General features: G+C 39.6%; 1 protein-coding gene across 4 annotated transcripts in view; it reads left to right on the forward strand.

Annotated features, from left to right (window-relative positions):
* kcnh5b (potassium voltage-gated channel, subfamily H (eag-related), member 5b) overlaps positions 1–15,205 on the forward strand; it is a 288,070-nt gene that overhangs the window by 36,763 nt on the left and 236,102 nt on the right. For 3 of the 4 annotated variants that reach the window (XR_007248323.2, XM_048538289.2, XM_048538290.2), the window contains exon 2: positions 936–1,059. Coding sequence is in view for 2 of the 4 variants with exons in the window: in XM_048538289.2 (XP_048394246.1) it covers positions 936–1,059 (124 nt within the window). In the remaining 2 variants the exon portion in view is untranslated. Of the gene's footprint in view, positions 1–935; positions 1,060–2,527; positions 2,632–15,205 lie in introns of those variants that run through there. The other variant, XM_059649072.1, reaches the window with a different exon arrangement.

A 15,205-nucleotide genomic window follows, 5' to 3' on the forward strand; every position in this document is an offset into this window, starting at 1 on the left:
AAATTGCCAATTATTTCCAAATGTGCTATTTGTGATCAGTTTCAATGTACTATAGAAAAGTTTGAGCAATATCTTTTACCAAAATTTATCTCTGAATCACAACAACTTACCTGATCATCATCACATTTTGTTTTCTGACACCTTGCAGATTGGCTGCTGAATTTCTGACATTACCACAATGACTGCACTCCAATACTTTATTGGCTGTAAAGGGCATTTGGGTATCCTGAAATTGTTAGCAATCCTAAGTAAATGCTAGTTCTTTTTAAGTATTGTCAGTGAGTTGTTGAATGAAAGCATAATAGCTAAGGTGATATCAAAGATTCGACAAAATCTCTGAATTTTTCAAGGACCAATTTACACCATGTTGTTACCAAACTATCCTGCTCTCAAGGAGGATGCTGTCATTAGCTCTGAAACATTCTAGAGTATATTCCTGCTAATCAGGACTGGGTCACATGCCATTTGTGTGGCAGAGATTTTAGTGTGCTCTGTTTTGCATACCAGGAGGAAGTCCCTCTTAGTGCTGCAGTAAGACATTACACTAAGTACTCTTTTCTGTGCTTGGAAAATTGTTCATGAAGGGGAAGCCATATAGCAAGTATTTGTTTTAACTCATATTACTGCCAGTTTAGCAAAAGACTTGTCTGTATTGACTCCACTTTACATGATGTTGAATAGACATATTTTGGATGCAGTGAATTTATGCAGAGTGTAGATCTATATTAAATAGTAAAATGTGTTGGTCAAATTATAAGTTAACCTGATGATGTTGTGGATTTTGTTTTACTTATATGAATAGTAATTATATTATGTGGACATCAATATCTACATTACATGTATTTCCAAATCTAGTCCAACAAATGCATTATTGAATGGCATACGATACCATACTGTGCAGTTTTAACTTGTAATTCTTTGCTTACATTTTATAGAGACAAGCTTCTTACTTGGAAATGCTCAGATTGTAGATTGGCCAGTAGTGTACAGTAATGATGGATTTTGCAAGTTATCTGGATACCATCGTGCTGAAGTAATGCAGAAAAGCAGTACCTGCAGGTAAGTGAAATGTTTTAATGTTTATTTGTAACTTGGTTACACAAGCATACTCAATGATGTGCTGCTTACCTGCTTGACTTGGACTGTATTTTTCTTAAATGGAAGAAAGCTGATGAGGTCATCCATGAGATATTTTCAGTTGGTGAAATTGGATGCAAGCCTGCAGGACACCAGCAAAATGATATGTGCTACCAGTGAAAACAAAACTATTTCTTAGAGGGATTCTCAATTCAGTGATACAGGTCTCTTTGTTTGCCTTTGTATTGCTATTGTGCTATTATTGTAGCACTGCTGCAGAGATGCTTTACCATAGGAGCTTAAGAAGGGAAACCGTCCTTCAGTATTTTCCATTTAACAAATCAGTGATGAACCATTAATGGGTAATAACATTCCAGAGGTATTGCTGGACGTGGAACAATTTGGCAAAGTATGGACTTAGATTCTGTATCTTGCCAATGATTGAAATCTACCACAATATGTTATTGTTGAGTGCCATTTCTCTTAGTCTTGAATACACCAATGGACTCGAACATTACCATGTCATAATGCTGATAATGTTACAACACCTTATTTAATGATTGCCTAAAATTCTGACCAAAATTTCACCAAAATCTTTTTCTGCTGCAAATAATGTCCTATGAAGGCAGGGCTATAAAAATCTACGTGCAAGTTTGTTTTATCTACTCAAAATTAGTTTACAGACTGATCTTACTAGACATCAGTTAAATGGCATTTTTGCCTTGTTTAGTGGAGGGTTTCTCTGTGCAAAGCCCGGCATATTTTCTTGAGGTATCTTTACAAACTTGCTGCATTATCTATGTTCTCCTATGGCACCCTGCTTGTCTGTTCTCCCATTTGTTGTAGGTGGAAATTCTCATCAAGCTGGGATACCCTGGGATCCCTGCCACTGGTCCATTTTTGAAGCTCAGCTGTGCATTTGCTAGAGCTTTGGCAGTCCTGAGTTGTACTTCACTGTGCATGTGGTGTCCCTGGGCACTACAGGGCAGTTTTTGTTTGTATGGCCCATCTACCTAAACTGCCATCTTTCGACTGTGGGAGAAAACTGGAGCACCCAGAGGAAACCCACTCAGACAGAGGAAGAAAGTACAAGCTGCATATAGACTGTCATCAAAGGCTTCATTCGAACACGGGTCCCTGGTGTGTGACATCATTCAGGACAAAGCAGCCTGGTTGATTGGCATCACAATCATCCATTCTGTTCACTATTGACGTTCAGTAGCAGCAGTGTATACCATCTACAGGATGCACTGCAGACATTCACCAAAGATCCTTAGACAGCACCTTGCAAACCCCATGACCTCTCCCATCTAGAACGATAAGGGCAGCAGATACATGGGAATGCCACCGCCTGAAAACCCCCCTTGAAGCCACTCACAATCCTGGCTTGAAAATATATTGTTGTTCTTTCACTTGTGCTGGATTAAAATCATGAAATTCCCTCCCTCAGGGCTTTGTGGGTCAACCTTCAACACATGGATTTCAGTGATTCAAGAAGGCAGCTCACCACCCACTTCTCAAGGGCACCTAGGGACAGACAATAAATGTTCTGAGGTAGGGTCACCAAACCCGAAATGCTAATTCTGTTTTTTCCTTCACAGGTGCTGCCAGACCTGCTGAACTTTTCCAGCAACTTTGTTTTTGTTTCTCGATAAATGCTGGCCCAGCCAGCAATGCCCATATCCCATTAATGAATTAAAAAAAAAACCTCCTGAGGCTAGTGCCAAAACTAAGGGAACTGTCTCACAGCCTAGTCTAGCTATATCTTGACATAGGTATACTGACAGAATCATACCTTACAGATAATGTCCCAGGTGCCATCGTCAGCTGTCCCTGCAGTCCCACCTACAGGATAGACTCAGCAGAAGTGGCAGCACAGTGATATCCAGTTGGGAGGGAGTTTCTTAACATTGACTATGGACACCATATAGTTCGGTGGCATCAGGTCAAACCTGGGCAAGGAAGGTTCCTGCTGATTATCATACACCGTCCCCCCTGGCAAGCAACATGCCACACAAATGCCAGTCAATGCCCTTCTCCAGTAAGACAAAATCTAACCATTGCCCCTACACATTCAATGGCATTACTGTCACTGAATCCTTTACTAACAGCATCCTGTGGGTTGCCATTGATCAGAAACTGAAGTGGTCTCGCCATATAATTACAGTGGCTACAAGAGTGCATCAGAGATTGGGAATACTGCGACAGGTACCTCACCTCCTAACTCCCCAAAGCCTGTCCAGCATGTACAAGGCACCATCCAAGAATGTGATTGAATACTGCCTAGCCTGGATGAGTGCGGAAGAACAAAAGCATCAGATATATCAGATACATAGCACACCACCAACTTCAGGTTCCCTCCAAGTCATTCCCCATCCTGACTTGGAAATATATGACTGGAGGATAGCAAATGTGGTTCCCTTGTTCAAGAAGGGGAGTAGAGACAACCCTGGTAATTATAGACCAGTGAGCCTTACCTCAGTTGTTGGTAAAGTGTTGGAAAAGGTTATAAGGGATAGGATTTATAATCATCTAGAAAAGAATAAATTGATTAGGGATAGTCAGCACGGTTTTGTGAAGGGAAAGTCATGCCTCACAAACCTTATTGAGTTCTTTGAGAAGGTGACCAAACAGGTAGATGAGAATAAACCGGTTGATGTGGTGTATATAGATTTCAGCAAGGTGTTCGATAAGGTTCCCCACAATAGGCTATTGTACAAAATGTGGAGGAATGGAATTGTGGGAGATATAGCAGTTTGGATCGGAAATTGGCTTGCTGAAAGAAGACAGAGGGTGGTAGTTGATGGGAAATGTTCATCCTGGAGAGCAGTTACTAGTGGTGTACCGCAAGGGTCAGTGTTGGGTCCACTGCTATTTATCATTTTTATAAATGACATGGATGAGGGCATAGAAGGATGGGTTAGTAAATTTGCAGACGACACTAAGGTCGGTGGAGTTGTGGATAGTGACGAAGGATGCTGTTGGTTGCAGAGAGACATAGATAAGCTGCAGAGCTGGGCTGAGAGGTGGCAAATGGAGTTTAATGCAGACAAGTGTGAGGTGATGCACTTTGGTGGGAGTAACCAGAAGGCAAAGTACAGGGCTAATGGTAAGATTCTTAGTAGTGCAGATGAGCAGAGAGATCTCGGTGTCCATGTACACAGATCCTTGAAAGTTGCCACCCAGGTTGACAGGGCTGTTAAGAAGGCATACAGTGTTTTAGCTTTTATTAATAGAGGGATCGAGTTCCGGAACCAAGAGGTTATGGTGAATCTGTACAAAACTCTGTTGCGGCCACACTTGGGGTATTGCGTACAGTTCTGTTCACCGCATTATAAGAAGGATGTGGAAGCTTTGGAAAGGGTGCAGAGGAGATTTACTAGGATGTTGCCTGGTATGGAGGGAAGGTCTTATGAGGAAAGGCTGAGGGACTTGAGACTGTTTTCATTAGAGAAGAAGGTTGAGAGGTGACTTAATTGAGACATATAAAATAATCAGAGGGTTAGATAGGGTGGATAGGGAGAGCCTTTTTCCTTGGATGGTGACGGCAAGCACGAGGTGGCATACCTTGAAATTGAGGGGTGAAAGATACAGGACAGATGTCAGAGGTCGTTTCTTTACTCTGAGAGTAGTAAGGGAATGGAACGCTTTGCCTGCAATGGTAATAGATTCGCCAACTTTAGGTACATTTAAGTTGTCATTGGATAAGCATATGGACGTACATGGAATAGTGTAGGTTAGATGGGCTTGAGATCGGTATGACAGGTCGGCACAACATCGAGGGCCGAAGGGCCTGTACTGCGCTGTAATGTTCTATGTTCTATATTGCCATTCCTTCACTGTTGCTGGCTCAAAATTTGGGAATCCCCTCACTGTGGGTATTGTGGGCCAACTTACAGCACGTGGACTGGAGCGGTTCAAGAAGGCAGCTCAACACCACCTTTTCAAAGGCAACCAAGGACTACAGTAAATGTTGGCCCAGCCAGTGACACCCATGTTCCATGAATTAGTTAAGAAAAGCTCCTTGATTCCCTGCCTAACAAGAATCTACCTACGTCTGTCACTCGGCAACACTTATTGTACATAATATTGGAAAGATAAAACGAACTTTGTAACTTGAAAGATAACGCACTCTAAATTGGAAGAAATTGACTTTATTTAATCAGTGATAAGTTTTTTAACGATCAATTTAGCTGCTGACGATATTCATTGATTTACCCTGTTGAGGTTGTAAATTTAAAATGACCAAAATGAGACAAATAATTTGAATCAACATGGTACTTCTGTAATGGTTTTAAAGAGACTAAAATAAACTGAAATGAAAAAAAGAAAAGCAATAATCCATTGCGTGCTCACCAGACATGATTCTGGAACTAATTTAGAGACCATAATAAAATACACTGCTTTTGCTGAAAGAAATGTGGGTTAGAACTCAAAGAAGGACCTTGGTTCACTGCTCTAACTGAAGCATAATGAGGAAAATTTACTTTGCCGGTATGGCTCAGTGACTCTGTGATTAAGCAACAGGGTGCTCCTTTGTGATTGCAGAGTGTGATAATGGAACAGTGGTCTACAGGGAATATGCTGACTTGTTATTCTGTTACTGCAAGCCCGAGTTAGGAACATAGCATTGTAAATTCAGTACTAATGTTATAATACAGACTGCTGCAAAATGAGGGACTTGACTTTATTCTTGCTTTGGCGGATTTATTATCAGATTTATTTATATGGAAACTCTTGTCCGTATTGTCAACTGTGTGTCAACTCTAACGTTTACTGCACCGAAGGACATAGGTAGGGTCCCTTTGTCTCTTTGCAGGTAAATGTGGGCCAACCCCATCTGATCTCTTAATAGCACCCTGGCAGACCTACCTGAAATGTCTGGACTGGTTGCACCTGACCTGCAGGATTTATGTGGTCAACATCATGTGATGAGATGAGGCTCTTGAATAATTGTGGTCTCCTTTCACCTGACCAAGGATTCTTCCCCTTTAAGTTTCAAACATCGCTATTGAAGCACATGCAGTATGTTTGGCATGATACCAGCTGGTACATGCTGCAGCTCAGATATTGGTGCAGCACAGTACTGTTCAGTGACATGTCCATTCTCTGTCTGGCTGAAACATTTACTCTAGTGTTCTCGACTATCACAAGCTGCTTGCTTCTTCTCTCTTGAGCTGAAAAGCAGGATAAACTGCGGAGACTTTCTTTTGCGCTAAGAAAGAAATGTGACCCACACAGTATGTATCTAAAACGAGTGAGTGGATAACAAGCAAAGAACCAAAAGATGTGTACGTTATGTCAGCACAAAAGCATTGTATAGATGTGTGTGGCTGTTTCTTCATGCAAAGTGACTTGGAAGAAGAATGTAAGTGGTCGGTATCCATCAGCTCCAAAGTCAACGCTGAAGGGCTGAGGCGGGGTCTAAGTTGGTCCAAGAGCAGATATAATGATGTAATGAGGCAGGTGGGTTTGCCAGGGCCAACTTGCCAAATTTTAGAGGATGGTGGTAGGGGGCATGCAGAGATATTGTTCTGAAAATGCATTTGCCTGACAGCCAGAGCAGGCATTCAGCAGGCTGTGGCCACCAGATGTGCACTTGTCTTTACATATCAGGAATGTAAATCCAGTTCCTCAGTGGAACAAGAAAGTGGCATGTAAATAGATTAGGCTTCAAATTTGATGAATAGGCTTCAAAATACTTGAATGAAAGAAAATAGTCTCCACACAAGCAGATTCAGCAGGTACCATTTAAGACTTGAAGCGGAAGTCAGGAAAATTTTTCTCGAGGTAAAGAATCTGATTTCTTTTCTCATTCTCACTCTACTTTATCACCATGCTCACCATTACTCTTGCTACATCAGTGAGGAGAAAGATCTACCCACTATGTCAGCCTCCCTTTCTGATATTCTGTTATCTTTGTAAAAGTTTAACCTCAACAATCTTAATGTCATAATTCTTACGGGAAAGGACATTTGGAGAATGATTCATCTGATACCTTGGCTCCGACCCAGGAGCTAGCTGCCAAAGATGGAAAGTCACATCGGTTAACCTCAGTTCTGTTGTAGAACAAGAACATCAAACTGCCACTCAAAATACTGTTCTTAGTTTGTATCTAGAAGAAAGATAGAGTAGGAGAAAGAAAGACAGATTTAGACACGCAGGGAAAGCATTGGTTCAGGAAAAACCTCAATGGATTCTGTTTACTTTGGAAGATGATATATAAAAGGAGATTGTTCATTTGTATTGTGCTCCATTATTTGTGGGAATTACAGTCACCAGGAAAGGGTTCTCTTAAAAAGATTAATCAATTTGGGCTAATTTATGCAAGTGGGTAATCATATTGGTGTGACAAAAGTCTCACGTTCTAGTATTCTAGGACAGACACTGGATTAAGGATTAGTCCTTATTCGAAGATAGGAAGTGAAAAAAAGAGTTCAAATAGATTGTGGCTAACCTTTCTAATTACCTCAATATCATGGATTAAGAAGTTTCTTTTCAATGGAAAATTCAGTGACTGTTGGCTTGCATTTGTCATAGTTGAATCAAATGCCCATAAAAAGTATGAGGAAAATTGATAATGTGATTTTAAAAGGCAGTGTGAACTGTGAACAACTGTCTCACACAATGGACTCCAGTGTCAGGTGACTTCTTTTGTGGTTTCTATAGAGACTAGAATTAAAGCATGTCTGATGAGAGCAAAATACTATGGACGCTAAAGATCTGCAGCTGAGAAGAAAATGAAAATGCTGGAGAAACTCAGCAGGTTTGGCTCTTGTGGAGAGAGAACCAGAGAAACAAATTCTTCTGCAGAAATACAAAGGGCTAAAAAATTGTTATTTATGCTATTGATAAACGGGGAGACGCAGTGAATGGAGATTTTGAGGGTGCCCTGAGCAAAAGACCAAATGGTTGCTAATAAGAACATAATTCCCAGGAACAGAAGTTAGCAATTCAGCCCCTTGAGCCTGCTGTGCCATTTGCAGTAATCACGGCGGATCCACTTTTCTGCACTCCATAACCCTTCAAAAACATAGTATTAATTAACAATCAGTCCGTCAATCCTTACATTTACTCAATGTCCCAGCATCCACCTTGCTCTGGGGTAGTGAATTCCACACATTCATGAACCTTTAAGAGAAGTCATTTCTGTTCATCTCTATCTTAAATCTGCTACTCCTTATCCTAAAACTGATATTCATGGGAAATAATTATTAAGGATTACTTTAGATAATCATAAATATGTTGTTTTGGTAAAAGCAAATCAACATAAACAAGACATTTATGGGGAGAGGGGTGCATTTGCATGGGGAGTGGTGGTACCATCTGATTGCAAAGCAGTGTTCATGACACCAAGTGGTTCAACTCAGTGTTGAGTTCTGAAGGTTGTAAAGTGTTCAGTTGGAAAATGAAGTGTTGTTCTGCCGGCTTCCTTTGGGTTTTGGTGACAAGCCTGAGATGGAAATATCATTGTGGGAGCTGTACTGAAGGAGGTGTACTGAAATGACAAGCAACTAGAAGGTTGAAGTCATTCTTAAAGACAGAGGAGACATATATCACAATATGGTCAGCCTCTGTTTGATCCTGCCATTATGAGCAGTGAATACAGTTGATTAGATTGAAAGAAGTACAAGTAAATCATTGCTTCACCTTCAGGGTGCTTTGGGGCCCAGGTTAGTGAGGAGGGGAGAGGGGAAAAGGCAAGTGGCTGACCCGTGTCTGAATGTGCCTCTGTAAAGTCACTAAAATGTACACGTTCTTGTGGCGGACCTTGAACTGAAGAATGTTAAGGTACACCAGGAGAATTTTATGGGTCCTATTGTCTGGTTATCCACAGAATCTCAAATGTAATAGCCACCCAGACTTGATATCTGTTTGAAATCTGATAAGATGCAAAGAGAAGGAGCCCTTTTAACACAAGAAGATGTGAATGACCAACATTCCATTCCCTGTTATGTGACTTATGGCTTATGACATCAAATTATTTGTGTGGTCAATGAAAGTACTGAATCTGTGGTCGCATAATTTAAGCTGACTTGAGACAGAAGGTACTTTGAGAACCACCCAATCAGGTCAGTCTAGGATAAGATGAAATTTGAAGACAAGAAGGAAGCCATCTTGCCTGGGACATAGGAGGATCTTGCCTCAAAGTTTATCTTAGGGAGAAGATTGCATCATTTAAGAAGCAAAATTGTATTTCTTCTTGACAAGGGCTCAGTCAACTTTGGCTGGGCAGCCAGAAGCTTTTTTTTGTTTGGGGTGAATCATTGCGAGTGTGTCACCTCCAATATTCAGAACGTGAAGAGCAAATCCTTTAGGCCCGCAATGTTCTGCCTACTGCCCTGTGAACTGATGAGAATTATTTACTACTTCTTTTCCTTTTCTTTTACACCTTTTGAGAGTGAAATTTAGATGTCATAATTTTTTCTGTGTGTATTTGGTGTGGAAGAGGAGCAGTTGTTTGTTGTGCTTGCATGTTGAGTGTTGAGAAACGTAAACATTTATCCTTTATTTTGGTTTAAATGTAAAATACTCATTGTTAGGCTCAGCTGAGAGGTGAGAAAAGGAGGAAATTTTCTCATCCATGTGTAAAATCAATAACAATTTTAATGCCATCATGGTTCAGATGCTGATATGCCTGCCAAAAACCAATGGGAGCATCATAAATTGATGAAAATTGAAAGCTCATTGTATCGTTGTACAGAAGCCCAGAGACAAGAACCGGTACTCTAGAGACCTGGATAAATCCCATCATGGTATTTTGAGAATTTTGATTCATATATACTTACATAGAAACAAAAGAAATTGGTGTCAGTAAAGATATCCATAAAGCTGTTGGATTGTTATAAAAACCAAATTGATTCCCTAATGCTGTTCAGGGAAAACAAGTTATCCTTATCCATTCTGGTTTATAAGCGATTCAGGACTGTGCCAACAAAAACAGAAATTGCTGGAGAAATTCAGCAGATTTGGCAGCATCTGTGAAGAGAAAGGAAAGTTCAAGTTTCAAGCCCAGTGACCCTTCTTCAGAACAAGACTACACCAATGTGGACGACTCTTAGTATAGCCTGGCAAGCTTCAAAGTTCCGAACAAGAAATGGGTAACTAATACTGGCCTTAACGGGGAAACTCTTATATTGTGAGACAATATAAATTCTGAACTTTGATCATGTTGTAATTTGCACCAGAGTGGGGAAGCAGCTTTCACACTGCATCAGCATTTATAGGGCCGTCAAACATGCTCTTCAAGGTAAATGGAAAATGGGGTTAGGAAGGTAAATTAATGTCACAGACTCCTTCCTTCTTTCCCACTGGTCTTGCTGAGGTTCTCTCTCCAAGCCTTGTTGCTTGCTGTTAAATAGTTCTCCAGTGCTGCCTGGCTGCATCTGGCCACTCAGTCTGCTGCTCCGTTCCACCAACTAGCTCTGCTTCTTAATCACTTTGGAAAGTCAGCCAACTTGGCAGTGTGCAGATGAAGTTTGAAAATTAAAATATCCCATGCCTGAAAATCATCAATTTATATTGTTGCCTCTTGCCTCCACATGTTTTAAGACTGCTAGATGTTAAAATGGGCTTCTGTATTAAACACAGCTTTGGTGATCAATTATATTCTGATTATAAATGTTGGCCATCCTTACTATCTTCTCCATGTAGATCCACACAACACAGATGAGAAGACATTCATCTTCCTGTACCTGTGCCAGCTCTTTAAAAATGCCGTTTTATTCATCCCAACCACTGCTCTTCTCCATTGCAGAGAAGCTTTTCCATTGTAAATGTATGTGCATTTTGAATTATGTTTCTGAGCAAAAAGGCCACTAAACTCGGAACATCTACATCTATCCTTTATTTTTGGTGAAGTTGTGCAGGGAAGCTAAGCTACGTCAATGCAGAACATATGAGTAGGAGCATACTGCAAACACCCACCACCCATGAATTGAAGATTCCTTTTGATGATTGGCCTATTTGAACAGTTTCACTGCTTACTGTAACACTTCTTTGCTGTTGTTCTCAGTGGGGTCATTATCCATGGGAGCCGATGACATTATTGTTACTTACAAGCCATCTGTTGATATTACATTGTTCCTTGAAGAGCTCAATGATGTCTTATTTCCAAATGATGAATGCATTGTGACAACTCTCTGCAAATCTCAAATAAAAACAGAACATTCTGGAAATGCTCAGCATGTCAGGCAGCACCTGTGGAGAGAAGATGGTTAGGATTAATATTTCAAATGTTTAACCAGATCACTGAGTGTTCAGAGATTTCTTCTTCCCTTTTCATTTTTTCATTTAATTTCATTTTTCCGGCATTGCTTTTAGCCTGGCTATTATTTGTGACTTAATTGACTTCTGTACTCTGCATTTTCATTTTTCCCCAACTGTTGCCTGAATTGTTGGTAATAATAATAAGAGCATAAATTGCAATTTATGAATACTGATATTTTGAAAGATTGCTAAAGCTTTTTATATAATTATGCTCATAATCTTGTGTTGACGTGTAGACTTTTTCATCTTGTCATAACCAATCTGCACATTCAGGGAGTTAAGTGCACCTCTGTTATGGATATTGATGGAATTCATTTCAGTAAGAAATGAAATAAACTTCCAATAGAGAAGAACAAGTAAGAAAGCAAAGCTCAGAAGATTGAAATATGTGGAAAATTTAGAGGATTATCAAAGAATTATGGAACAGACTCGATGGGTTGAATAGTCTACTCCTACATCACTTGGTCTTTATGGAACAGAGAAATTACAGACTTTTGAATTCAGTGTGATCTCTTATCTGTTTACATCTATACTAGTATCTAGGAAAGGATAAAATGCCATGTCTATAACATTCCTCACATTTGCCAGGGGGAGAGATGGAAACCAAGGAGGTAGCAAAGGACTGAAGGATTGAGGGTGTTTCAGAAGCCATTTTAGTTGATTGTAAGGTTTTTATGAAGCTTCTAAATATAGAGAGAAGGCTGAAAGGGGAAGCGATTTTGCAAGTGCTAAACAGGAATTTGGGAGAATACCTGAGAGAACACAAATGTGATTTCTGGCAGGAGGGTAATTAATAAGCAGGGTTCTGTGAGGTTGTTTTGGAAATCAAAAAAAAAGGACCCAGGAGTCATGTGTAAATTGTTTTGTGAATGAGAATACTGCAGTAGTCTTTTAATTTTTCCGAACAAGTGTGGACACTTTGGTCTGTATTTAAACTATATTTAAACTTGTGAAAAACCAGGTTCACAAACACTGAGCAATTGCTCTGTAACTCCTATTTTGCAAATGCTGACACTATTAAGAATGCATGTAAAATTGAACAAAGCTACAGAAATAAGTCCAATGTTATGATAACCTTTTCTTTTACAAAATGAATAGATTACATCAGTTACAGATGAATTATCATAATTACTTGCAAAGAATAGATAATGATGGCTAATAATTTGGAATAATTGAAACAAGTGGAATCTTCACCCCGTTACATTATTGAGTAAAGCATTGCTGGTAGGAAAAGCACATGGTTGATCAGATTAGAATTGACCAAGAAACAGAAGGGTCCAGGCCCGAAACATCAGCTTTTGTGCTCCTGAGATGCTGCTTGGCCTGCTGTGTTCATCCAGCTCCACACTTTATTATCTATGATGGGAGAGTTTGTTTGAACAATTTGAACATAAAAAGATTTCCAAAGGTGGATAATACCATTGATTGCCGGTGATGACGACGATGTAGAAAGATTCAAGCTAAAAGAAAATGTGTATTGAAATCTTGGTGCTGCAGTATTTAATTTTTTTTAAAAGTTAGGCTGAAATAACTTCGTATACTGACTGGAAATGATTTACTGGTAATTTAGTTGGTTTCCATAGATTGCATTTGAACTTTTTTTTTCTGCTTTGTTGTTCAGCAGGCAGCTATTTGCTCGAAACAAAAAAGTGAAATTACAATTTGTGAATATTGACATTTTCTGTATGACTGAAACTTTTTCATAATTGAACCCAGAATTTTGTAAGAAACACATTTCGTATGCATATGGTAGATTTGAAATACTTTACTCATTTCAATGGAACAACATGATAGTGAATCCAAAATGCTTATGTCTTAATCTGATTTTCCCTTTTTTAATTGCTGTTCCCTTAGCTGTCATTAATTTTTATTTCTGCGCATAATATTTTTACTGCATTCCATGGGCTGTGTAGATCATCTATTCCTCAGTTGCTTTATCATGCGGTTATATCATTGACACAAACCCAGCAACATTCCAATATGCCTTTCTCATTGATACAATATCACAAATATTGCTTGAATTGCCTCAAGTCTCCTGACACTGGTTGTAATTGCAGACTTTCTGTTGCTAATGGTCTGTATAATGCAATCAGTTGACATTTTCAGTTTTGTGAGCATAAATTTTTTTTTATCATATTTTGTAAATATATCACCTAATGCAGTGTTGAAAGGAAATGAGTCGTGAAATCTCACATAAAATGTTCTACTCTCTGGCAGAATTAGAAAGTAATACATTGCAATATCAGAAATTATCACCAAAACAATAATCATCATATCTGCTGTTTATTTTAACCTCACTTTTTGACACGTAATTTTTTTGCCCCTCCTCTATGGCAGCAGTATAGGAGAATAGTGTTACATTTTATACCTGCCACCCCATTTATTTGTAATTTACCAGTGCCAATCAGGCACAGTATTCAGTGTTGATTGCTATCCTGTCCAATGAATAGCCATAATTTGCATACACTGTATAGACATTTTCACATAACCTGCAAAAATAATTAATGTAGTGACATTCACTTGCCTTATTCGCTGCATTATTTAAACAGTTTAAAAAGAATTTTAAGGAAAAATTTGACATATTAATTAGTCCAGTATGGGTAAATGGAAAGTTTGAATTATTTTTAAAACAAATTAATGCTGAGATGTATTGCAGTACCTTTTGGGAATAGAGTGAGCTATAAAGGATTATCAGTTGTGCTTAACTTCTGAGATCAGAACTGTAGGTTTAGCGAACTGGTAAAAGTGAAATACTACCTGTCTCCGTAAAGTAGAATATTAGCACAGAAGGAAAAATGTTATGTTTTTGCAGTTACTCTTTATTGAATGTTTGTGTAGCTCTCCAATACTGTATTCCCCACTCTGTGAGACACCATTGATCTCCCAGGCTCAGTTAGCCCTTTCTCCTCTGTTGTTCAGCAGTTTGTTTGAGATCATTGTCAGTGGGGATAACTGAAGCCATTAAGACCATAAGAAATAGGAACAGGAGTAGATCATTCAGCCTTTCGAGCATGATGCCTGCTCCACTATTTCTCATGTTCACTTTCTTGCCCTACAAAGACCAGCCAACACCCTGAGATGGACACACTGATAACACTATTTAGGCGTCTCATTTTCTTAACTTGCCTACCGCTTGCAGCGACCTGCACTCACCCCAACCACACTGTAGATACACAATCTTGCCACTTACTTCTCTTCAACACTGTCAACTTCCCTTCCACCTTCACTGCTGACTCATCCCACCGCTGCCAGAATCATGTGTAAGGTACCTTCGGCAGGAGAACACAAAGTCAAGTTTGTAATATTTAGGGACAGCACAGTGGTCTCAGTTCTTAATATGCTGCTTGGCCTGCTGTGTTCATCCAGCTCCACACTTTGTTATCTCGGATTCTCCAGCATCTGCAGTTCCCATTATCTCTGATCACAATTTTAACCTCACTGCGAAGCCTCTTCCAGGGATGCCTAACCTGAAGAAGTTATCCTCCTGCCTCCGGACCAACCTCAGAGGATCTCTCTCCCACTGCAACTCTCTTGTAATCTCTCCACCTGTCTTCTCCTCTATCCATCTTCGGTCCGCCTCCCCCTCTCTCCCTATTTATTTCAGAATCCTCTCCCCATCCCCCTTTTCTAATGAAGGGTCTAGGCCCGAAATGTTAGCTTCTGTGCTGCTAAGATGCTGCTTGGCCTGCTGTGTTCATCCAGCTCTACACTTTGTTAGCTTATATTAGCATCCTGAATGCTTTTTAAAAAAAATACAGGAGTTATAATTTGTTTGCACAATCCAGGAAAGTAACAACAGCTCACCAACAATTTCAAAAAAATGTGTGCAAATCAAATTACCTTGGATACAAGTCTTTGA

This window comes from Stegostoma tigrinum, chromosome 10 (assembly GCF_030684315.1).
Source record: "Stegostoma tigrinum isolate sSteTig4 chromosome 10, sSteTig4.hap1, whole genome shotgun sequence".
Lineage (NCBI taxonomy): Eukaryota > Metazoa > Chordata > Chondrichthyes > Orectolobiformes > Stegostomatidae > Stegostoma > Stegostoma tigrinum.